The 25,696-nt window shown below is 40.3% G+C and overlaps 1 protein-coding gene across 1 annotated transcript; it reads right to left on the reverse strand.

Annotated features, from left to right (window-relative positions):
• Positions 1–4,921: 4,921 nt before the first annotated feature.
• Positions 4,922–25,346, reverse strand: CHAF1B (chromatin assembly factor 1 subunit B). The gene is made up of 14 exons (XM_059820734.1): positions 25,327–25,346; positions 24,310–24,440; positions 20,344–20,476; positions 19,470–19,587; positions 17,820–17,923; positions 15,600–15,696; positions 13,825–13,909; positions 12,743–12,836; positions 12,042–12,111; positions 11,868–11,959; positions 10,226–10,367; positions 8,661–9,083; positions 7,086–7,177; positions 4,922–6,580 (listed from the first exon to the last, which is right to left on the reverse strand). The coding sequence occupies exons 2-14, from the start codon at positions 24,433–24,435 to the stop codon at positions 6,459–6,461; spliced, it is 1,698 nt and encodes a 565-aa protein (XP_059676717.1). The 5' UTR covers positions 24,436–24,440; positions 25,327–25,346; the 3' UTR covers positions 4,922–6,458.
• Between the last annotated feature and the right edge of the window lie 350 nt (positions 25,347–25,696).

Consider the following 25,696-nt stretch of genomic DNA (forward strand, 5'->3'; position numbering starts at 1 on the left):
TTAGAAAAAAAATATGAGAAATGTCTTTAAGTAGACATAAGTCTGAAGTAGAGGTGAGTTTCTGCTTAGTTTGCTTAGTTTTGGGGAATGCTGTCACCTGCTGGCAGGAGACTGCAAAACTAAGAATTGTGTGGCAAGGAAAGAGCCTTCCCATTCCAGAAGAAAAAAAAAAAAAAAAGTGATACTGTAACTATAACCCAACCTGGAAAACTAGGTGCTCTTGGGTAAGAAGGATTGTCAGTGGGCTGAGTGTCCTGCACAGGAACTCCCAACGATACCGAACTCTCTCCCTGCCACCTACCACTAACCAGGCTTTCTGCACTCTCATCTTCCCATCCACTTCTTTTTCCCAAATGTCAGGTTCTTCTCCTTTAGTTACCAACCCTATGTCCTAGCTCAAAAAACTTAATCCACACTGGTGACTTTTCCTCTCCCAGCCATTTCCATTTCTACCTACACCCTTCTTCTCCTTTTCAACAACTAAGGTCCTTTCCCACCTCTCATGTGGCAAAGAGAAAACCAGGAGGTACCACTGGGTAGAAGCACTGTGTCACACCTGCCTGACCACGATTTTCTTTTTGGACTCAGAGTGCACAGGGAGCACTTAGAGATTTGGGGCTGCTGCAAATGTCTTTCTGCCTGTTGCTTTAAGAGCTTTGTCCTCATCCCAGGGAAATTCAGAGGGACGACAGTCCAGCTGGTAGCCTCAATGCCCTGTGTGTGTTTCCACTTTGTCTAAACAGGAGCATAAAGTTTGGAGAAAGTACTTGATGGTGGTTCCTCATCTGTCAAACAAGATTTGAAGTAGCACATCTCCTGTATTCACCCAGGCATACTTGCATGTTTGCAAAAATCATTATATGGTCAGAAGCAGAAGGGAGATTCTATTTGTGAGAGAGATTCATTGATCCACGAGGTGAGTTAGAAGTGGACTGGTAAAACAACCACTGTTTCCGTATAATTCTTCACATTAAAAAGTTGTACCTTCTGTTTGTAGGAGCTTTTAGATACTGACAAAACAGTACTGCTCAACACCTCACTCCGCAGCCTCTACTTACCATAGAATGACAGAATGGTTTGGCTTAGGAGAGACCTTTAAAGATCATCTAGTCCAACCCCTCCATGAGCTCTTAGTGCTTCTGACAACCTGGCCCTTCTATGCTATGTGTGGGAATGACCTCTCCAGTTTCATATGTGCTTGTAATACTGATTTGTCTACATAAATTCCACAATGAAATTTGCTATTGCCATGTTCCAATGATCTAGAGCCTTTGAATTGCAACAGAAAAATCGTTTATAGGAGCATGAAGAAAAGAGCGGTGTGAAAAGTAGATAGGTTTCATGTAGCAAATCCTGTTATCATGTAACTCCAGCCTGCCTCTTCTTCATGACCCTGCAACTGATATAGCAGAAAACACACATACTTGGTAAGCCTGTTTTCCTTTATAAGAAATGAAGTTTATGTAAACATAGAGAATATGCATACACAATACAGAGATTCTATTTTTAATGCATAGGCAAATATCAACCAAATTTTGACAAAAGGGCAGTGGTTAAATAATTACAAGATGTATTAATATAGGTAGCGGAATAGAAAAAAATTTTAAACTAGCATCAATAGCACAGGAGCATGATGTCTAGCTGTCTAAAAATTAACCATTATTACACACCAGAAAGTCTTTCCAGGAGCAAGAAAGTCATGAAACCTCCCCCATATAAAAAGTTGCAAAATCTGTTTGAAACCCCTGGTGCAATTAGCTATATATCCATATGAAACAAGGCCTCACTAGTTCAGTGGCTCACAGAAGTATTTGGTTTTTAAGGTGGTATGTCCACATATGTTTTTGTTAAGGAACAAGAGATCCTTGTAATTTTAACTAGCAGTAACTCAACAATGAAAAAGACACATCATTGACTGGGCAGCACTAGCCTGACACATGGTGGAAGTGGCAAGAAGTGTCTTTCCAGGCAGGAATAAAAACCGACACATAAGTAAGGAGTTGTACATCTTTTTGCTCTTGCACACAGAATGCATTTCACATGTGAGGATTGCTTGTGTATTGCCCTTACACTTGTCACTCTCCAAGGCCACTCTCTCCTAGACACCAGCAGCTTTGTTTGACTCTGCTCTCATCTTTTTCACTTCCTTTTAATGGGCTGGAAGACAAATAACATGGCAGTGCAACCTTTTAAAACAGATTAGGACAGATAAGACTGTATTGTTATACAGACAAACATGATTAACTGGTTTTTAACTTATAGATGGAGCACGCAAACATTTTTCTCTTCTTTTTTTGCCAGCTCCCACCCAGAGCAGTAAGTGCTAGCACTGGTGGTGGCAGCAGCAGTTCCTGGATATTGAAATACTTTGTGTACCTGTAGCAATCTGTGTATCACAACTTGAGAACTCTGCAAGACAATCAAAAGCTGGCTGAAGCTCAAGCATATACTACCCAGACGATGCACATGCCTTCCAGCTCCCTCCCATTCCCTCTTCAACGAGCTTTTCATCAGAAATTATGCTTAAAACATTCTTAGAAAGTTTGGGGCTGCATGTGGCATTTCAGGTTTATAATTTTATATCTCGCAACAGAGAAAGGCTATCATGGTATGGACTTACTTTCCTTAACCAATTATAAAGTGTCATTTATAAGAACACAAACCCCATCTTCTTAGGAGGAAACTTGTAGAAACAATAAAAACAATTTATTTGGTGATAACATATTTGCTGTATAGATTCATCTACAACTTGTTTTTAAAAAGTAAACTGTGTTTTCTCTCCCCTTCCTGCTGCCGGCAGCATTTTTTCCCCATAGCCCTGGGAGGACGAATCCTGTGACATCCAGCGGTCACTCTGCACTTTGTTTTTACACAGAAGTCTCATGGCTTGTGCTTCTGCAGCCTGGACTTTTTCAGCCGTCCACTGAACTTACGAAAAAAGGCACATGGTTTAAAGTAACAAACAAACCATTTTTCTGACATGGAAAAATGATTACACTTACATACAGACACATATATTTAAATAAGAAAGTACGCAGAATTGGCACATAAAGATGACCTTTTAAAAGATCTACTATCAAGACAGAGAAGTAAGTATATGTAAGACGTGCAAAAAAAACCAATCTGAAAAAGGGAAAGGATGACTTGCCTGTAACTTGAACTCTTCGAGATATATAGTCCACATAGATATTCACACTATCAGACAATGCAGACTTTATCTATGCAGTAGCCATAGTGCATGTGTTCACTCCCCACCTTTCATTATGCTTTATGCACCTATGTAAAATCCATGTGATTCTCAGAAAGATGGAACTTCTCCATCTTAAGTGTTAAATCACTCGCTCATTCAAACTATGCCAAACTGGAAATGGCAGCATTCACAGAATGGGTGAGGTTGGACAGGACCTCTGGAGGTCATCTGGTCCAACCTCCCTGCACAAGCAGTCCCCTCTGTCAGCCTAGAGCCTGGGGAAATGACTTTGTGTGACGGTGCTCTATTTTGGTTTTTCAGTGGACTGGCCTGTGTGACACTGACGTACACTGGACCCAAATGTGTTGATGGGCGCAGGGCTTGGACACCCCAAATGAAGAGTTCCATGCTTCCCTAAGTTTAACAGCAATTTGCTGCCTCTTACTGAAGTTATTTCTGTAAGATCAGCTCCCTCTCCTTACTGCTGTGATATCGAAAGATACAGATAGGGCATTTTGCCATAATGCTATCTCATCAAGATAGTACAAGCAGGGTAACAGTCCTTAGGGTGAGTAAGATCCTTACAGAAGGCACTGAGCAAAATGTAACCTAAGAAGATGATGCCTACACCATGTTAACAGCTGGAGTATGAACTCAGGGTCCATTTGAAGTATGAATGCTTCAGCTGGCCAATTAAAAATAACATTTAAGTCAAACCTGGACTAAAGAGCACCCTTGAAAGAATTATCTCTATGCAATACATCACCTTATGAAGCAGTAAGGAAAGAACAGAAACAGCACTGGGCACGTTCTGTCTTTGAGCAGAGTCTAGTGCATGACTGAGAAAAAAACATGAACCCACTTTCTATAAACAGCATGAGAATAGTTTTCAGTGTCTTAAGTATGAATGTTATGTGGGGACCGGCCCCTTGGAGACTGAAACAGGAATCACGAAAACCAGGAATCTACAGTTCTGATTGTCACAGTGTTAAAGATAGTAATTTGTTATATGAATGATGGCAACCATCTATAGAAAAAGGTTAAAAACCTAGTGCCGTATAAATTTGACAACAAAGTAGTAACAGAATAAACAGAGAAGTAGGAAATCATAGCGGCAAGAGACAACTAGAACTAAAGGAAAGAAAAAGTCCTCTTAGGGAAGATGAAATACCTGGTAGAGCATTCTGACACATACCGTGGTGTGGAAATAATCTCCAGATGGAAGCAGTGGAACCCACATTAAGCTTACAGCTCCAATTAGATTGCAAGGCAGAGCAAAAATAAGGTAAGCAACCATATAAACAAATGTGGATGTCACCTGAATGGTTATGGTATGAAATAAAGATGAATATTCTGGCAATTAATTGTATCTGAAGACCACAGAGACCAGGTATGCCAATAACACTAAAATAACACACCTAACCTACTCGTTTTCAAGAGAAAGAGTAGTTTGCATTGAAATACACTGTGGAAAAAAAAATATTTAAAAATACCTATCAGGATAGCTTTGCAATTAGTATTTAGAAGTGTAAGTCTGAATTCAAAGCGTCCTTTGCAGTGCACAAAACGAAACACTGCAGTACTGTACTAAGTGGTCACTGTCTCACAGAAAGATGAAATACCAGTATTCTTATAACTCAAACTGGACAAAACATAAAATAACAAGTCCAACAATGCTATATTAGTTACAAATATCTGGTTTAGCTATCAATTCAGCTAGCTCTACAAACTTTAATTCAGATATGTCTATAAACTTTTTTGTGAAAAACAGTTTTAGAAATGGCTTGGCTTGGTAATTAAGTCTTTATATTCCTCACTAGAAGAAAACCCACGTTTGGGTAAGTCTAATTCTCATCTCAGTGGTTGAAAGCAAAGATACAGTTAGTTTCCTACAACTCTCTGCTTATTAATGTCTGTTGAAATTGAATTGTAGGCAATGTACTTCATTTGCTTGAAACACTCTGACACAGGTATTTGTTAATATTTCCTCCTTGATATTTTTATGAATCACTTCTGAAACATGTATTTCTACTTTTCTGAAGTATTAGTCCACTTTCATAGAAACTGACAGAAAACAAATACTAAGTAAATTACACACCTCAAAAACAACCAAATCCAGGGAAGAATGAAAGTTAAACAGCTTTAATTTGAATTGTAGCTTTCCCCTCCTGTGTGTTGTGGAACTTCAAATGATAGATTAATAGGCTAAATAGTAAGAGGAAATGCTGTTTAAAACTTCTACATGCTATTATCAGCTAGAATGACTGTTCACATTTTAAGAACTATCTTACTTTTTAAAAACAAGTATATGATGTTAAAGAAAATTAAGTGGACAAGCTCACAATACTGTGGCTGAGCATTCTAATTCTGGAGGCTAAGTCTCCACACCATAGAAAATCAAGTGTGATGATTTTCAAATATTTTGATCTCATTGTTTTCAATCTGTATGTCTTCATTCAATTATATAGCAAGTACTAAACGCTAAAAAGAAATAAACTTTTAGAAGTTTAATATACACTGAATTTATATTATATTTTATTGGCTAACGGATTTAAGATTTTTGAAAAATGAAAAGGGGGAAACTTCTAATGTATACGCTCAAATCCTGCTGCCTCAGGAAAATCTCATGTCTGCATTTTTTGAAAATACAGAAACTTAGTATTAGTTCTTACAACAGGTCTTCAGAGGGTTTCTTCCTTTTGCTTTCTTGGTTTTTTTGGAGTCACAAGTTCTGATTTCTGTTTCTATCGTATCAGTCTTACTGTATGCTGCTGCATTCAGAGCATATGAACATCAGCTTCCATTCCACATGTACTGGAAAGCACGAATTATTTTGTCTTAAACCACATCAAATAATTATGATTAAGTCCTTAGAAATTCTATTCTTTTGCCAGACAGGTTGCTGGAAGTCATAATACTTTATAAACATCAGCTTAGGGACTTTGATGGAGACTCTCAGGTTACTGTATAGCTTTTCCATACCCACATTTCCCCGATTTCCTTAAGCTGTGGCATTTCTTGAAGAATGCTGTCTTCAAGAAGTAGAAACACACTTATAAGTCACCTCCCAATTATTTCTTCTTCTGCAAAGCTACATTTCTGAAACCTGTGTCTTCTACTGCCAGCTTCTTTCTTCACAGCACTACGTCAAATATGCATATGGTACTTTACTTGGGAATTGACGCTTTCACATTTGCAAAAAGAAATGCACTCTCAGATACAGCTGCATTGCCTTCAGACTGTGAAGAGTCTATTAAAAGCTTAGCCTTTATTTGTTTGAATCACAGCTGATTTGATCTTCAGCAGATGTAGAAAGAGACATTTCCTCAGTTCTAAGACGTTTCGATGGTGGGGGATTTTGAAGACTGTCATCAGATGGTAATGGCCTCTCTGAAACAGGCAGATAGGAAAATCATTTAAACTAAGTAAATCCAGATTAAGAAAGTAAATTGGTTTGCTGAATTCACAAACAATTCAGCACTCACCAAAAAAAACCAACCCTGGTTTGAGAGTCCAGCATCTGAAACAATGATGTACTGGAAGTACAAGGGTCTTTAGAACTCACCTGTAGGACCTGGAGGACATTACATCCAAGTGAATTTACTCTTCTTGGTTTCAGTGTCAGCTAATGTGCCCATTACTACAAAAACTGTAGTGACATATTGTCACATAAGCAGGGGCCCAAGAGCAATCACAGTGAGAACGCATTTCATATTGTCAAAAGTACCTTTCAAACATAGCAAGACAATGAAGAAGCTTTAGAATCTGCAACTAGGTTTAGGTTTGTGCTTGATTATGCTTGTGTTGTAAGCTTATAGCTTATTACAGAAGTCTATCATGGGAAGAACTGATTGGCAAAAGACTTTGCTGGATATTAATAGCCACAAATGCTTACCATGTTCCTGTTCTGAGGAAGGAGGTATAGGAACTGTATCTGCATATGCAGAGGTTGGCGTATCTGGCTTCAGTGGAATCAAGTTTACTCTCCTTTAAAAGAGCAGAAATAGTTCAATTGCTTTAAAGTCATAATTTCCACAAATACTTTATTTAAAGATATACTTCAGATAGAATCAGTTAAATTTAAATGTAATTTAGGTATATTTTCCTATGCGTTTTTTCTTCTTGTGATATGTTGAAAAGAGCATTTTTAGAAGTACTTTAAATACCATTTGTGATCTTTTTCACTAGAAAGTACTTTTGCATATGTTATATGTGGCACAATGCTTGATATTCACCTTCAGACCACAGTATCTTGGTCAAATATTTTAAAATTAAGACTGGCTGCAAAGGCAAGTATTTTACCCTGTTTCTTGGCACCTGGTAAGGCTTCCAGTTCCACTGGAAGAGCTTACTATTCCCTAGCCCTGTCCATGTTAACACTTTAGATTCATAAAACTCTAGGGAATCCTTTTGCCCACTGAGGTCCACTAACAATTACTGTAAATCTATTTTCTTCTCCTAAAAGTCTTCTGGGTGGCACTTAAAAATTAAGCACAAAAGCAGCAGAGGATTGAACCACAAAAAAAAAAAAAGTCTTACAAGCAGCACCATGCATGCTACTACAAGATGACATTCATGGCATAAACAGTTGATATGATTAAACATAGTTTCTCTCTCTCAAAAATAAAAAGATTAATTTGCTCCATCAGTCACCTCACCCTCCAGGCACAAGTCACTTTCAACTACATACAACCCTTTGACTTGTTAGTTCCAGTACAGATGAACACTGATGTGTAGAAAGCCATCATCTCCCAAGATTTTTCTTTGTGGTTTTTGATGAAACACACTATCCTGCTTTCTTGTTCACCACTTCCTCCCTAGCCACCTACTAATTAAAACATTCCTATGAGAAGTTATAATAATGTCCTTTAATTATAAAATAGCCTTGTTTTGCTGACAAGGTCTAGATCTCTAATTGCATGTCTGTCTCCTTACTGCACACCAGCTCAGGATCTTATATTGCAGGCTGTCTGACAATCAATACGTGGATTACAGGCACTTTCTAAAAACCTAGATCTTCACCTCAATCAATGCATTAAGTCCCACACCCATGACTGTGCACACTGAGGGCCTGTCTAGACTTGCACTCTTTACCTAAAATGTTTCTTGTCAGAAGAGTCTTTACATAGCTTTTGTCAGCTGAAGGCTTCAGGTACCATCTTTGTACAGAAAATGGGACCTAAAACCAGACACCTGTTGCTGCTATATGGGCAAGGCGTAACAGTCAGGTTAACTTTGCTACTGCCTCACATTTCAGACAGAAATATAAAAGCTGTACATTTAGGATTCAGGAGACATTTTGACCTTTCACTTCCAGTACAACAGGAACAAAAAGTTCCATGTCAAGACAGCTACAACCAAGACACAGGGCTGGGAATTTATGTCTAAACCCCAACCCTTTAAATGTAGCACAAGCACAGCTTGTCTTGGCCTTCATATTTATGACTGGAAACAGCAATATAAATCTCACCTTGGCGTCTTGCTCCATGCTTGTAAAGTGTTGAGAGTAATCCTCCTGGGCTGGTTTACTTTAGTACTCTGGCTGGCTGGCTGGCTGATTTTCCTCTCATCTGAGGATGAGACTGGAATATTTTTTATGCCAACAGGTGTGGAAGGCAAGTCCTTACCAGCAGCTGTGGGTGTTCTAGGTTGGAGAGTGGGAGTGCTGGGATCAGTGGCCCTGCTGGGAGGAGTCCCCTCTGTCAGCCTAGAGCCTGGGGAAATGACTTTGTGCGACTGGCTCTTTTTCACTTTCTTCTCTGTTGCACCAGAAGTCCTGACATTTATCTGTGGCTTCTCCTTCAATGGTATTCCCAGCTCATCCTTCTCAAAGGTAACAAATGAACAGTATCCATCCGTGGAAGAAATAGCAAGAAAGGCTCCATCGCTGGACCTATTTGTGATTTGTTTTTTTCCATTAAGAGGACAGGTCAGAACTTTTCTTCAACCCTCAGCCACCATCTCTAACACAGGCTATACCTGTTTTTTCTTCCTCCCTTCCCCAAGTACATGTATACATTTAAATAAAACTGCAGTCAAGTGAAGAACATCCAATCCAAATGAACAAAAGATCTTAAATTCTGGCCTTCGCATCTGATTTAAACTCTCTGGTGCTGTCTGTGATCACCTGTAATATGCTGCTGCCAGCACCTGCATGCATTTGAGCTACCACAAAGTATGGTTCAATTGCAGGTACACAAACCTTCAGCCACAGTTTCTGAAATATTGCTTAACTCTCCTCATTCAGACCAGCAGAGCAGTTCAAGCTCTTTGGCTGTGCTCCTTGTGCTACGTAGAAGCAATGCACAGAATGACCGTGGTGCTCACCTGAATGGGCCCTCTGTGCTCATTTCACCAAGTAATATCTATCACTGATCAAAACCACTTGATTTTCTACTCTCTTCCGCTCCCCTCCCCCTGGCACACAATGGTTTTCACAGTGTCTGAGCATCAATTATAACTTCTGAAAAAGAGGCCTCCATGTGGTCCTCAGCTTAGGTACGCTGGCTAGAAAGGCATGAGAGAAGAAGCCTTGTCCAGCAGAGGGGTGTATCCTGATTTCAAGACTTGGGTTCAATTTGCAGCTACAGTTCTGAGTCCCCACATCAAGTCAGATAAATTACTTCATCCCATACATGAAGAAACACTAAGCAGGTAAATCAGAATTTGGCCAGGATAAAGACACATGAAGAGATGACTTTCAAAACATCCAAGTAACTTCACTATTACTAGTTACACTGCCTGAACAATGAGTACTTTTCATAGGCACCCAGTACATTAGCTTTCATAAAAACTGTCAACTGCTTGTCCTGAGGGTGCTTGCACCTTGTTTCCCAACTGATACAAGAGCCGTAATTCTCCAGTTTACAGGGCAAAAAAGAGGCAGCTTGCTGTTCAGACACTGAGATGACAGTGACCACAGGTGTGTCATAAAAGAAACATAAAAATAAAGCAAGATACAAGACGTGCAGAACTTCAACATGTAAAAAGGACATTTCCATCACAACAAATCTTAACAATATAACAATTACCTACCATGAAATGTCACTCAGGGTGTGATAATGTATGTTAGAAACATAACCAAAGGGGAAGGACTGTTCAGTATCATAAAAAAGCACAGAATCTTCTGAAGCAACAGCAAACACCAGTCGATAGGGCAGATTAAATAGAGCAGGAGCTGATTTCTGACTGATTTCATCTAGAATGCAAAGAAATTAACACATTGAGAATTCTCTCATATTCATTGCAAGGTAGTAACTGCACTGGCTTAGTCATGAATCTAAATAAAGATTTCATTATTAATCAGTATCAAGATAATGGCTGAGAAGACAGCACTTCCATAAAATGTAAAGTTTAATGTCAAGCACTAACATTTCTGCTGCCTGAAGTTTGCCCTCTATTGTCTTAGCTTAAGACAGAGAAATTGGCAGAAGTTTTGTCCATCTGGATTGCTATTATTTTTTTTTTTGTGAAGTTTGTCATATATTTTCCAGCTGAAATTTTGCAGCATATTTATATGCACTTTAGTATAAAAGTCCAAGCAAACACAGCTTAGGATATAGTGTAAATCAAGGTCACAACAAATTTATAGCAACACATTGTATTCTGTATGACTCAGTCAAAACAATGGATTTAGCTCTATTTGTGTTATCTTGGGTTCAGCTCCTAGCTAGTCTTATCATTGCAACATTATTTCTTTGTAAGGGCAGATTATTCCAACTTCCGCTGGAAGCTGAGTGCTAGCTAGCTGCTTTCAGAAACTCCTAGTATACAGAGCTCCTGTTCAGCTCTACAATGGTTATGGAAGCTGTGCACTGAAACAGGCCACTAACATTAACATAACGCAAGCTACTCACATCTATGTATTTCTAGACTACCATAGATTTTCACTTTTCTGGGTGTATGTTGCAGAAACTAAATATGCCATTTAGAGGAGCTACAGAGACCAACAGCAGACATTCATCTCCTTACTTTGCAATACACCATTACAACGGATCTAAAGATTATGATGAAAATACAGAATAAAACAACAGGTAATCTTTAAATCCTGTAAGGAATACTACAGCCTGACCCTCTAAACAAAGGAACAAAGCTCTGCCTTTTCAGCAGAGTTAAGGCCGGTCTTGTTAAACGCTCCTGGACCCACTGGGCTCACAATAAGGCTGGATTTCAATCTCCAGGTAAATTCTCATGCAACTTTGTAGAATCCTTTCCCCACCTCAGAACTCCTGCTCTGGCCAGTAACACCAGCACTGCTTCAGGTTTGGCTTTCTTGAATGAACAGCAATGGTTATTGCAAACTACACCAACTGTCTGGTGCTTCTGTGATGTGGGTAGTTGAGACTAACAGAGAATATTTCACTGGGTGGCTCCTTCAGTGCTAAGCCAAGTTATTTACTTTTACTCACACAAAATGGTTAAAAGTTAAAGAAAAATATTAAACAGTGTTTCTGTAGTCTAAGAGGCCAAGTAAGAACATTCACCCACTATATCAAAAGCTACCCACAAGGTACTTAAGGTGAATTCAGGGTCTTAGGATCAGGAAACAACTTCTAAGATGTGGTACAACACTATCTTAACGGAATGTTAAAAGGCTAGGGCATAAAACAGTAAACAGCCACATGGGCCTTTTCATGTATTTGCTGTGAAATCATACTCCCTGAAGGATTTACAGTACCTTTATTAAATGCTTGTCTCAACTCAAAGTAGACCGGGCAGCAGCGAACAGCAAGACTTGCCTTTCCAGGACATGGCAGGTGACCCACGGGCCTTTTATAAAGAATCAGTATTTCAGAAAACAGTATTATTATTTTTTTAACTAAAAAGATATTTTTATCTTATTAAACTCTACCTTTTAAGATTGTTTCTGGAGAAAGCATACGTAGTGTTTGTTACATTTTCTCCTGATTCAACACAGCCAGCTGCAAAAATAAAGGTTAAAACATTACTCATCAACTCAAAAAGGTACTGACTACACACTTTATGTCCATAAACATTCTACTTCTCAGAAATTAGGCTTGTCAGTTGGGCAAGACCTGTGCAACCTGAACACAACTTAAAAAGGCATCCCAAATATTTATTTAGTCCTGTTTTTGTTTCCCTTATATACTTCCCCCTCAAAGCTTCTTTTTGATGTTGCCAGACATCTATAAAAGCAGCACTCATATAGGCAAACTGATCCCCTCCTTGCAATGTTATTTTTACTATGACTGCAGAATGTTCTTAAAAAAGGATACAAACAAAGGGAGACCAGTCAAAAGAAACCACTCATTAGTCTTCATTTCTATTTTAATAGAACTGTATTGTTGCAATTTACATGTTTCAGTTCAGAAAAATGCCATAAATACTATTTTTAATCACAGGAGAAAGTTGATGTTCTGGACTGCTAACAGAAGAGTATTGTGGAGCCTCTATTTTCTTCAGCAGGAAGAATGAGGAATGGCATAATTAAGATAAATAAGCATCCCCTAGCAATCTGAAAGCAATCTTGATGCACATTCAAACTAGAACGTAATAGATACAATGTAAGTTATAGTACACGTTCTCACATACCTGGAGTGAGTAAATAGGAGCCATCAGGAGTAAAACTGAGCCTGCGGAAAAACGACTTCATGCTGTCATCATGAAACATCCGATAGCTCCGAGCCTGGAACATTAAAAATGTGATTGTGTAAAGTGCCATGAACGTGTCAGCTGGAATTCAAGTGAGCAAAACCATCCAGTTGTACAATCCAACCTGATGGAACTTTTTAAATAAAAAATGTTTTAAAAACAGTGGCTCCTTCAAACTCACTTTCTGCTCTGCTATAAATTCTTCACAGCTAAGAAAAATAGTCCTTGATCCCTCTTCAGCTACTAATCAAAACACTCCAAGAGCAGTCACATTAGACCAATAATCAAAAAATAGTAATAACCTAGAGAACAACATTAATTAACAGTCAACGTAAAAGTCCGTTCCTTAGGCATTTAATTTTAACTCTAGTATTACAGGTTTAAAAGAGAACTTCTATAATGGCAAAACACTCTCTCAGGCCTGTTCTTTAGTCTCTATAAAACTGTTACAAATGTTTTCACAAAAAAAGAAACGGAATAGAAGGTATTAAGAAGGTTATAGCCAGCTTGGAGGTGTTATTTTACTATCACTTAAAACTGTTTGGGGGGAAAAAAGCTCTTTGTTTTCCCTCTTAGGGTTAGAAAGAATTTCCTAAATTTTCACTAATTCATATTTTCCCTAAAAAAAATCAGACTACCTTTTTGAAAATTTCAGGCTGCTGACTTTAAAATATTATTGCTTACAGCTACTGACAGACATGTTTGAAGTTTCTCCTATTAAGAATTCACTATGCATGCTATTTTTTTTCCACACTATTTTTAACATTTACAACCAAAGACATTGTGTTACTACTTTAATCAGCTGAACTTGCAAGTGTTCTTTCTTAGTCACTTCTGTAACGTTTGAGAAAACCTCAAGCGGTCTCTATTTACAAAATGCAGAGATGAGATAGAGAAAAAAATATCCAATATATGGATTACTTGAATGGAAAATATTTGCCCCTTTGGTTTCACAGAATAGAACAACTCATAAAATAGCACCCAGCGCATTCTCCAGTACCATTAGCAGTAGAACAACGTACCTCTCCTTCAGCTCCTGATCCGGATGGCATCTTGGTAACATTGAATGCTACACGCTTGGTTTGCGTGTTGTATACTCGCAGGACCCTACATGGTGGAGAGCACAGTTAGCTACAAACAGCTTCCTTTCACCCCAAGTTTCACACAGCACTACAGCACCTCATTTCTCAGTCAGGACTGCCAAATATAAATGACAAACACACATTAATTATAACTCTGTTCATGAGACACCACCAGGTGGACATATTTTGATGGCTAAGTAACTAATGAATTGCTCACAATTATTTGACTCAGTGAGGTTTGTGAAGTAGCAGCATATGCATTCATGGAGGAATGAGGGAATTAGTGGACAGCCAACAGCTGGACCATTTCTACCTGTGCTGTAGTAGCCATTATGTTCCTGCGGAGTGGGAACTCACCTCAAAGACAATTAGCTACATGTCTATGCTTCAGTTTCCTTTGGAATAAATGAAAACTGGCTTATGTCGCTGTACAGAACGTTGGAACTCCCCTGACTTCATCTCACTAAAACAGCAGGTAGCCTAAGCAAAGCCAAGTGATCATCCCACCACCCCCTCCTTTCTACCAGCTCTGACCTTCACCGAGTTATGTTGGTTTGTTTGGCTGGCAGAAAACCAATGTAACACAAAAACTGGACAGTTTTCTGCTGATGTAACGTGCTGAAACAGCCCCACAAAGAGTCCTGGACAGAGCTAGGAAGAGAAAATGGAAGGTGAGGCTGTGGCAGACAGCTTGAGATGGTTGTGGAACTACTGGCTCTGGATGTCATGCAGCTAAGCTGGTCTGCCAGAAGGGGGAAGAGGTCTCCCCACCCCAGGCTGGTGAGTGCCCAGTCCTGGCAACTGGCCTGGCTCCTGTTAGACTCCCGCTGAGCCGATGCTATTCAGTAACCTTGCAGAAAAGTGTCTGAAACCTGAGCAGGTGGGAAATTTCCCCTCTTCAGATTTGTTCATGCCCTCGCTTGCAACTTCACTCCAAGAAAAACTTATGCATCATTCTATTAATTGCATTTCACTGCTGTTCATTTTCATAAAGGCACACAAATCTCACATAACTGATTATCAGAAGGCAGAGGCTCATAATGACCTAGTCGCCATTAGCTTACCATTTTTCTGAGCCTATTGCAAATCTTAAATCAAAACTACTTTTCCACTATTACAGCAATTTTCTTTGCAGTGGGTGCCAGATGACATGCATTTATTAGCCAGCTGCGAACCCTTCAGAGCAGCACACATGCCCTAAACAGCTTAAGCTCGACTCAAAGTTCTGACAAGGGCCAAGTTTATGAAGTGTGTGTTTTGCTTTCCCAATGACATCACTTATAAAACTGTTGGCGATGGAGGGAGCAAGAGGGCAAGAAAGATATCAGTGGAAAAACATTTTAACTGATTTCTTAACCTGTTTATATCTTTCTGTAAAATGACAAGGATGAACTCATTAGCTCATTAACCACAGAATGCCATATGTGTTCGGTATCTCTAATGACCAATACCATGCAAACTTATTTCCTGAAGAAAAATTTCTACACAAGTTTACGTAAGCTTATTTGCTGCTTAGAGAGGACACTCAGACTTCAGGAGTCATTTACCACAAGCCAAAGATTAACTAAAGTATCATTTTAATTTCACACCAACCTTCTTACAGAACCATCTGAATAAAGTTAAAAGAAAAGTCACATTTACACCACACACTTGCTTTTAATTTATCCTCAAGTAAGAAAGAGCACTAAGGCAAAACACTTAGACCAACAGCTCACCTATCACAACTCAGAGTTGCAATGTACTGGCCTAGAGGATCCCAGGTTATTCCTTGGACATAACTCTTGTGTTCATTTAATATTGAAACCTTCTGTCCTGAAATTACAAACAGTTTCCAGATTCTAAATTCAAACGTGTTTCAAAACATTTCTTCATTTCAGAAATAAAACAAGACAAATTGTTTCAAAATAATTTTTTAAACACACAAACTGTTAACTTGATGGTACCTGATAAGAATATTGGAAATAGTTGCTTTATTTGTAGAATCTTCACAAGTACAGTAAATTGTGACATGCCAATTTAAGTTCCCTACAAACTCACTCAAATAAGCAGCTTAGCTTAGGCATTAAACATGCCAGATAAGCAAAACCAGAAGTATTTCAAAACCTTTGTGATTTAGACTTGCCTGAAAAAAATTTTCTAACTGTTCAACGGCTAACTGAATTTGGCTGAATACCGAGCCAGAAATTTCACTGTTAAAACATAACTTGCAGCTGGGGCTCTCCTATCTAGGGCTGTATAAACTCACCTCCTCTGCTGAGCAGGCAGTGAAAAAATATACTACATGCATGCTGCCTGACGCTTACACACAGGCAGATTTCAGAAACAAGTCTCCAGCAGTGTTAACTCACGTTCTTCCACAGCTTACTCTGTCATGACGATCTCTCAAAGATATCCGCTCCCTAACCCCACTGATGTTCCACAGTTAAATGTCTCAGATCCACACCATTGTGATGAGGTAAAGTTACAGATAATCTCATTAAATACTTTGTTCTGAATACCAGGGACAGAAGTTTTTCTTCTATTAGCATAGTGTTGCTCTGTTGCAAAGAAATACTGTAAGCTGACAAGTTTCAAAGACAATAGCTCTTCAAAAAGATTACACAAACAGGGTTGAGGCCATGCTGCATAATACCAAAAGTCCTTCTGTCCTCAAGTTCTTCTTCAGCCAGTGACGTTCTCTTTGTACTAAACAGCTGGATGGATTTTTACTATTAATTTTCTTCCAGCCTTTTTTTTTTTTTAAACCACGCAATCTTTTAACCTGCGTATTACTGGAAGCTATCCTTTAAACTCTTTCCTTCAGTGTACCTACAACTTCAATCACAAAGCCTACGTTTTCCAGTAATGGCTTCTTACTTCCAACTTACTAGTTGTGTCTCTGCCTAGAAGACACAAAATGCCCTCCATGGCATTAATTGCATGCTAGAAGAAAGCAATAACAATGGAAGACATTACATAAGTAACGTATCAGTTTAAGAGGCCATCCAGCTTTTTTTAGTAATAAGTCTAATAGATATAACCCTTTAAAGTTTTTATAAGCAGTCCAAGATGCAAAAGACATTTGCTCACAATGCCCCTACACATACTTATGCTCTGAGCACACACACTCTTAATTCAACATTCATGTATTTATGGTAAAGACTTTTGGAAAGGAGTGTACGTGACAGTTCAGATGGGAGAGACATTAAGCATCCAAACCAAGAACGCACAAAAATGTCAGCAGCAGAACATTCGTATTTTCATGTGTGTATGCACTGAAAAATTAACCTGGATTCTACTTTGTTTTACTTAATTAGACACTAAATATTAGAAGTGTGAGATAAAAGGTTAACTTTAGAGAAAGTTAAGTATTTCCACATTAAATTAAAAGTGAGAGTAATGATTACACTGCTAATAAGAAAACATTAAGCCTCTGTAAAGCAACCTAACCTAGCTGGTTACTACCGGAACCACCTATAGAAATAGATGGGCCTTTCTTGGAGAATACAAACAATCCCACTGCAGTGGGATGAGCATGTTTTGCTGAATGGAGTCTAAAAAAACCATCACATCTTGCAAAACAGAGCCTGCATCCTATACTTGCTTCCCATTTTTTACCTAGGTAATCAGTTACCTGATACCAGTCAAGTTTTGTTTGTTTGTTGGGGTGTGGGGTGGAGTAAGTAATATACAAGCTACTTCTATAGGCGTTTGGGGGGAAAAAACATTGGGTGAAGTTTACTTCCTGAATACTCCAAGGTGAAGACATTACTTACGTGTATATTTTGCTGGCCTGAGGGTATCTTTATATGCTGGGCTATCTGCCTCACAGTCCCAGAAGCCTAGCAATTAAGTGGACTGTTTTCTCACAAAAAAGATGCTTTCAACTCTTTTGGTAAATAACATGAGATACTTCCATCAGGACTGGAGCCACAAGTGATAAATGTAGTATTTACCTTTATTGACATCCCACATTATAGCTGTGTTATCTACAGAAGCAGATGCCATATAATTTCCATCTGAGGTCCAACAAATATCATACACATCTTCTAAGTGGCCTCTAGAAGCCAGAAGAGAAGAAACCAATTATTAATTTAAAAATTAACAGCTACATGTAAAAATTAGTTTTGTACATTTTTAGGTTAAAAAAAAAATCAGGTAAATAAAATATCATTGAAGTTAAACGAATGATGTGCCTTTCAACTTTTTTAAGAAAATCCATATTCAGAAGGCAGTAGAACATTTTAAAATAGCACATCCTACTTCTACTCAAAATAAGCCTCCCCTTTCAACATTTTTTTCACAGACAATGAAAACGGTGCATTTGAAGTAATTTATGAATTTGTACCTAGAGTTCTGCAAATGAAAGTTTCTAGGATTTGTACAAACAGAAAATAAAACTCTACACCAAAGTAATTAGGAGGTGTCACTATTCAAGAAAACTTTCCTGTGTATTTAAGGGTTTCATAAGAGCAGTAAACAAACATGCATACTGAGCAGAACCACATGAAACAGAAAATTAAGGTTGATTTAGATATAGTTGAACAAACATTGCAAGATATTCAGAACCACCTAGAAGGGGTTCATCAAAACCATCTGTATTGCTTGTAGTTTGAAGACTTACACAGTGTGGTAACTTAAATAATAAATATTTGCAACACCAATTTTAGGGATGGGGGATTGGGTTTGTTTGTTTCCTTCCTTTAGAGATTAACTCTAATGTTCCTAAAGGATCATGCTGGTGCTTCATGCAATCCCACTACCACTTCTGAAACTGTTGTCACATAAACCTCAGCAGTTGCAAGGGATGTATCACTTAGAGATAGCAGAGTTATTTATTTTTTATAAACAAGTGTAAGTTCTTAGTGATTTTATAAGTATAGACAGATAGAGACCAAAACTTTTAGCAGATACTACACAGAAAACAAGGCAGAGTTATACATATTGCTCATCCAAAATACATTTCAGCGTCCAGAACCACTAATTTCTTTCAGTCTTCAGCTGAGAGTGAGAACAGAGCACTGTTGAGGTCCAAGTGCCAGCAGCAGTTTGATGCCTTAGCCACTATCAGCTAATACTTACTTAGTCCTAGCGGGCACAGCATGTATATTTTATTAACCATTGTACACTTGAAACAAATGCTGTATAAAACAGTAGATTTTCAACTATTAAAACGAACTACTTGAAAAAGATGGGTCGAGCCTCAGCTATCATCTGGCAAAATTGCATGAATCATTTAATATACTGATGCTTTTTGCTTTAATAATGATAAAAAGTTCCACTACAAAGCTAGTAAATAAAACTTCACATTTACTTTATATATCCCTGTGTTAAGCTTTAAGTGACTGCAAATCTCAGGAACCAATTTCAGAGCACATCAGTTATGTCACATAAATGCCAAATCTTCTGCCTTAACAGAACATGTAGGTTGGCACTGTATCAAAAAAAATGTTAGAAGACAGTAAAAGGATTAATATTAGAGCAAACAAATTTTAGACAGCATTGAAGCTCAACATACACTGAACAGAAGACTGTGCCAGATGATAAAAGCCACTGGGGAATCAAAAACACTGAACACAAAACACACTCATAAAATATTAAGCTACCTTAAAGTTTTAATAACTGTCCAATTCTCCTTGTTGAGCTGAGCTTCATCTTCATCCTGAAAAACTAATGGTTCCAATTCTTTGCTATCATTCAGCTTCCACAATAAAATAACAGCATCTGTAGAAAAAAATCATATGAAGCTTCTTTCTTTCCCACTCACTGTTTTGTTAATACATTACATTTAGTTCAATGTTACAATTATCTCATATAAGACACATGAAAAGCAGTTCTTATTTTGTGGTGGGGAAGAGTACGTGCTAGACTGCTTTAGCTTCCAGTATGAGCTACTGATTTTAAGAGATGTATTTTTTTAATTATTATTTAATTATCTAATTAAAAAAGATTAAGATTTCCAGGTGTAAGATGAGAGTTAAGTGCTTAGCTTTCAATCTGCTTTTGATTAGAGCTGGCTATGGTTCTGCACTTTGGACTTTTGAAAAATCTTCCACTAAGACAGATAACACTCAGTTATGTCTCACAGACCGCACGCTTATCTAATGCTGTCCTTACTGGGACTTAAGAACCCACATGGCCCTGGGTAGACAGCCTAAATTCACAAATTCTGCCACAGCTTCCCAGTATGACACCAGGTAATCCATTCAACCTCCCCATCTGGGAAATGGGGATAGTAATTACTTTATAACTGGAAAACAGAGCCTCTCAGACACACAGCCAGTGAGAAGTTGTTACTCGGGAACTGCATGACATGCATTTACTAATTTTAAGTGGAAGCCATATGTGAGTCTAAGGCTGGAAGTGTTAGAGGGGTATGAACAGGTTCCTGTATTGGGTTTGTTGGTTTTTTTCCCCTTCACTCACCAGATGCATAAACATAGCTTCTTTATATTAGCTTCACTGCACTTTATTACTCACCATCTCCTCCAGATGCTAGGATCTCACCACTCGGAGAGAAGCGCACAACATTTACTGCTTTGGTATGGCGAGCGAGGTTGGACAAGAATTCCACAATTGCTTTTCCATCCGGTCCTTTTTCCACTTTCCATATCTAGTTACAAAAGCATTACAGACAGTTTTCAGGAACAAGATGTAATACATATGCACCACTTCAGTAATGCACAATTTACTCCGTGGGCAATCATTCTGAACTTATTATCTGAAACTTTCAGAGCTAAAGCTGCAGTGGCACCATGAGTTTTCCCTCTATGAGCTACAGCTGTGTCCTGGGCTTATGTGGCAAGGTTTTGGTAGCTAGGGCAGGGGGAAGTCTGCAGGATGGTTTCTGCAAGAAGATACCAAGAGCAGCCCCCATTTTGGACAGCGCCAATTCCAGCCAGCTCCAAGACTGCCCCACTGCTGATGCCTCTGTGATAACATATTTAGGAAAGGGTAAAAAACACTGCACAGCAGCTGTGAGAGAGAGTAAGAAAAATGTGAGAAACAGGCCTGTAGACACCAAGGTCAGTGAAGAAGGAGGGGAGGACATGCTCCAGAGGCCGGAGCAGAAATTCCCCTTCAGCCCCTGGACAAAATCATGGTGACACAGGCTGTCCCCCTGCAGCCCATGGAGGTCCATGGTGGAGCAGATATCCACAGTGCAGCCTGTGGAGGAGCCCACACTGGAGCAGGTGGATGTGCCCTGAAGGAAGCTGCAGCCTATGGAAAGCCTGCACTGGAACACACTCCTAGAAGGAGCTGTGGCCTGTGAAGCGGAGCCCACGCAGAGGCAGGTTTTCTGGTAGGAACTGTGAGCCTGTGGAGCACTCTATTCCTGAAGGACTGTATCCCATGAAAAGGACCCACACTGGAGCAGTTCATGAAGAACTGCAGCCCGTGGGAAGGGCCCACGTTGGAGAAGTTTGTGAAAGACTGTATCCTGTGAGAGGGACCCCATGGTGGAGCAGGGAAAGAGAGTGAGGAGGAAGGAGCTGCAGAGACAGCGTGTGATGAACTGACCACAGCCCCCACTCCCCGTCCCCCTGCACCACTGCAGGGGAGGACATAGAGAATTTGGGAGTGAAGTTGAGCCTGGGAGAAAGGGAGGGGTGGTGGGGAAAGCGTTTTTAGTTTTGTTCTTACTTCTCACTGTCTTACTCTGTTATTATTTGGCAATAAATTAAATTAATTTCTCTAAGTTGAGTCTGTTTTGCCCATGAAAGTAATTAGTCCTTGTCCCTGTCCTTATCTCGATCCATGAGCTTTTCCATTGGATTTTCTCCCCATCCTGTTGAGGAGGTGGAGTGATAGAGTGGCTTGGTGGGCACCTGGTGGCCAGCCAAGGTCAACCACCACAAGCTGTAACTGTATTGCAGTATTTTTTTAGTCTGATGAAATATATTACTGAGTATTTCCAATAAATTTAAAAAAAACCCCACCAACCAAACACATGACATCCTTCTCTCTTAATTCATCGACAACCTCTAGCTTCAAGGGGATTTGATAAATACAATGATTCGATAGTATGGAATTACAGTATCTTGTTAACAAATCTGTCAACCACAAATAGTAACAGTCTGAAAACAAACCTGATTATTACAGGAGGAAAAAAAACATCTTAGCCCTCTTTAGAAGTCTGAGCAAGTTGAAGAGTTTTGTAGTACACCCCAAAGGTCAATGGATTTACCAGTTTCAAACAGATGATTTGAGAAAGAATTATAATAATTCCAGTTCCCCACCGATCATAACCACAGCATTAAGACAGTTGCATGATATGGACACTTTTCCAGTAGTGCTGACTTAAGGAATTCCTGATCCCACTTGTTCTCGATTTTGCAGGGCGTAGTGATGCATGGCACTCCTAATGCTCTACTTGTGAACCAGTTCAGCCACGACAGCAACACTATTATGTTCCTATATCATGGGACTAAGGCCACAGATAACTAAATCCCATTAGATGTTTCAAATAATCTGCTCTTGGATGCAATTCAGCACAAAAAAAAAGCAAACCAAAAAACCCCAACAACCAGGCCTTGATAGGAATATATCAAACAATGAAGCAGCCCAAATAAAGACCTCTGTAATTTTGCCAGCTTCCCCTCCTTATGCAATAGTCCTCCAAAAGAAGATGTAGCAGCAGTATCCCTTATGTCAAAGAACACGGAAAATTTTCTGTCCCTAAATCATGTATGTTTATAAATATGACTTAAATATATATTCAGTAATCTCTATATATACAGCCAAAATCCTCAAAATGCCTTACACTGTCATGTAAGAAGTCAATTTGCCAGTGAAAAAGGGAAGACTTTTGGCTGCAGTTACTGGAGTAAAACCCTAATTTTTAATTACATTTGTCCCCTTTATCATCTCCGAAAGAGGCATTCCAATCATGCACATATCATAACAGTTACCATTCACAATAATTTGCTAATAAATACATTAACAAATACTGGCATATTTCACAAAATACTGCATTGAGGATCCTGAGGAACAAACTTGGATCCAATTCAGGCATGCCAAATTGTAAGTATAGATCTGATTTTTACAACTCAAATTCTCTGCTAAAACAGAGCATTTCCCTATTCAGAAGAAAATGCATCAGTAATACAAAAGAAAACCTTATTCTTTGTCTGTGCCTGTTCCACAGGTAAGGAGACCTTGTGACAATATTTTTTATTTCTTCTTCAAATATATTCACGTGATGGAAGCCTGACAGAACATATGCAGGCCCAAAAGGTAATTAAAATGTAAAATTACCATGCAAAGACAGATAAATAGACAGAGAGATACATACACACATAGCAGAAAACCTACATGAATTTTCTGCATTGGAGCTCATTACTAAGGAGCACAGAGAGGTTCCCAGGTTGGAACCCTTCTTTATTGCAGGATGAGTTTCAGGAACTATCTCAAATTGAAAGGTTAGCAGTAGAGATTTTAGTAAACAAACAAAACCAACTTTTTACAGGAAACCACCAGGCCCAGATACCAAAGTGACCTACAGGAACTCAAACATGAAATGAATAGCCCAGCAGTGATGGGTAAGCTCTTCTGTTTCATTCTCAGCTCCAAAAAACAGGGGAATGTAAATGTGTCAGTTTTTTAGAAGTGCTCTAACAGTGACCCAAAAAACCCTGACTGCTATGTCTGTTAAAAGAAAAATAAATTAAAAAATTGAGTCAATGTATTTCTCTGCAAAGGAAATTGTGCCTCACTCGTCCACCAACTTTAAATAAAGAGTTGACTAACATGCAGATAAAAAGAATGTTCACCCAGTGCACTCAGTTTCCCAAAGCCTTCCAACTAGGGCTAAGACTTTTAGAGAAACCAAGAGATCACTGAATGATGGGAATAGTCCTCACATGCATTAAGAATCTGGAAGACAGTAAACAATTGCCTGATTTTGCAAAGATGAATCTCACAGCCACATCTTTTGGGGCTTGTGCTACTCAAAATTTTCATAAGTGATTCTCAAAAGGATGAACAACTGATTAAGAAAGTTTGCTAACACCAACAGAAAGTTACTTAGAAGAGCTACATGTGAAGCCGAGTGAGAAGGGCTGTGGTAAGATCTCATACTGCTGAGTGACTACTTATAAAATGGCAGACAAAATTCAAGTTTGATGAACATAAAGAAATTAAAACCAGTTGTTTCTCATTAACCCACAAGACTGTGCCCTAAATTAGCAGCTGCTACTCAGGAATATCACTCAGCAGTCAATTCAGGTAATTTTCTAAAAATAACAGTTAAAGACTCAGCAGCAGAATTCAAGGACAGTATGCAAGGGGAACAGTCTATGTATATAGTTGTACAATCTTACACTCTTTCCCTAAACCATCCACCACCGGTGCCATGTACCAGCCAAAAATCTCATACCTTGGATAACAGGCCATTTTATGCTCTGCACACCCTACAAAACCAAAACAAATAGGTCTGAAACTTACACGAACAGCTGTGTCCACACCTGCTGAGGCCAGTCGATTGATCTTCCCATCAGCTCCATGTTGGAAGTCTAAGCTGTAAACAGGCTCCTTATTATGCCACGCTATTTCACAAGTGATGACCTTCATATTTGCTAAAGAAAACAGAGCAAACACTGGATAAATTCTTGTTTCTTATGACTAAGGCAACCAAAGTTAGTGCGGATTTTGCAAGCACTTCAGATGGATCCCGTAACAATTTCACTGCAGAAACTGACAGAAGGATGGTTTAAGACCATTTTTAAGTACTGTGATTTATTACGGTTAAAGTTACTGCCTGGGCACTGCATGAGAAGGGTCATAAAGCCATGTCTCCCGGTGGAATTAAATGTTGTGACCGAAACGCAGGGCAGGGTTACAATAAACAGCAAACCCCGAGGGCTGACGCCGCAGCTTTTCCCTTTCAGCGCCCGGAGCCCCGTGCCTGCGCTCCCCGCCTGCCCCGGCCCAGCTCCTGAGGGGGCAAGCCCTGGCCGAGCAGCGCCAGACTGGCACTGGGCGCACCCACCCAGCCCTCGGGGTAACAACTACTTCTCTACCAGCAGCGAAGCTCTGAGAAGCCAGAACAAAGGAAAGGCACGAAGGCCCGGGCGGGGCCGGGGGAAGGCAGGGGCGCCGCGGGCCAGAGCCGCCCCTCGGCCGCGCAGCCGCCCCCCGGGCGGGACCGCTAGCAGGGGCCGCTCCCCATAGCCCCGGGGGCCTCGCACCCCCGCCGCCGGGGACCGGCGATGCCCGACGCCTTGAGGCTGTCAGCCACACGGAGCCCAAGGCGCTGGCTGGCGGCAGCCCTGCAGGCACGGCGGCCAACTCCCTAACTCCCCGCCACTCCGTACCGCAGCTCCCCGCCCACAGAAAGCCGGGCTCCCGCTGCGGCTCCTCTCCCCGCAGCACAGCGGGGCGCCGGCGGGCCCGCCCGCCCCAACCGCCACTAACGGCCGGGGGGGCCCCGCCGCCCGGGGCGGACGCGCCCCCAGCCCCTACCTGCGGCGCCGCGCGGCCTAACCGGGCTCCAGCGCCGGCGCGCCTTTCCCGCCCCAGCCCGCCCCGCGCCTGCGCGCGGCCTGCCCGCCGCCGGCTGAGGAGCCGCCCAGTGGTGCGGCAGCGCCCCCTGCCGGAGGCAGGAGCGCCGAAAAGGCGGTGCCCCGGCAGGGCCCGCCGGTGCCCTCGGGCAGGCGCGGGCAGCCCCGGTCGGACCGTGGCCAGCAGGCTCGCCCCGGGGTTCGCGGCACTTAGCAGCCCTGCCCGCCGCCGCTGGAAAAGCAAAAAGCGGGAAATCCACCAACACTGCAGCGTTGCCGTTGTAGCTGGCGTTTTTGCCTGCGTTTTCTTCTGCCTACGATGTATGTGCCCT

The sequence above is a fragment of the Gavia stellata genome, chromosome 1 (genome assembly GCF_030936135.1).
Source record: "Gavia stellata isolate bGavSte3 chromosome 1, bGavSte3.hap2, whole genome shotgun sequence".
Lineage (NCBI taxonomy): Eukaryota > Metazoa > Chordata > Aves > Gaviiformes > Gaviidae > Gavia > Gavia stellata.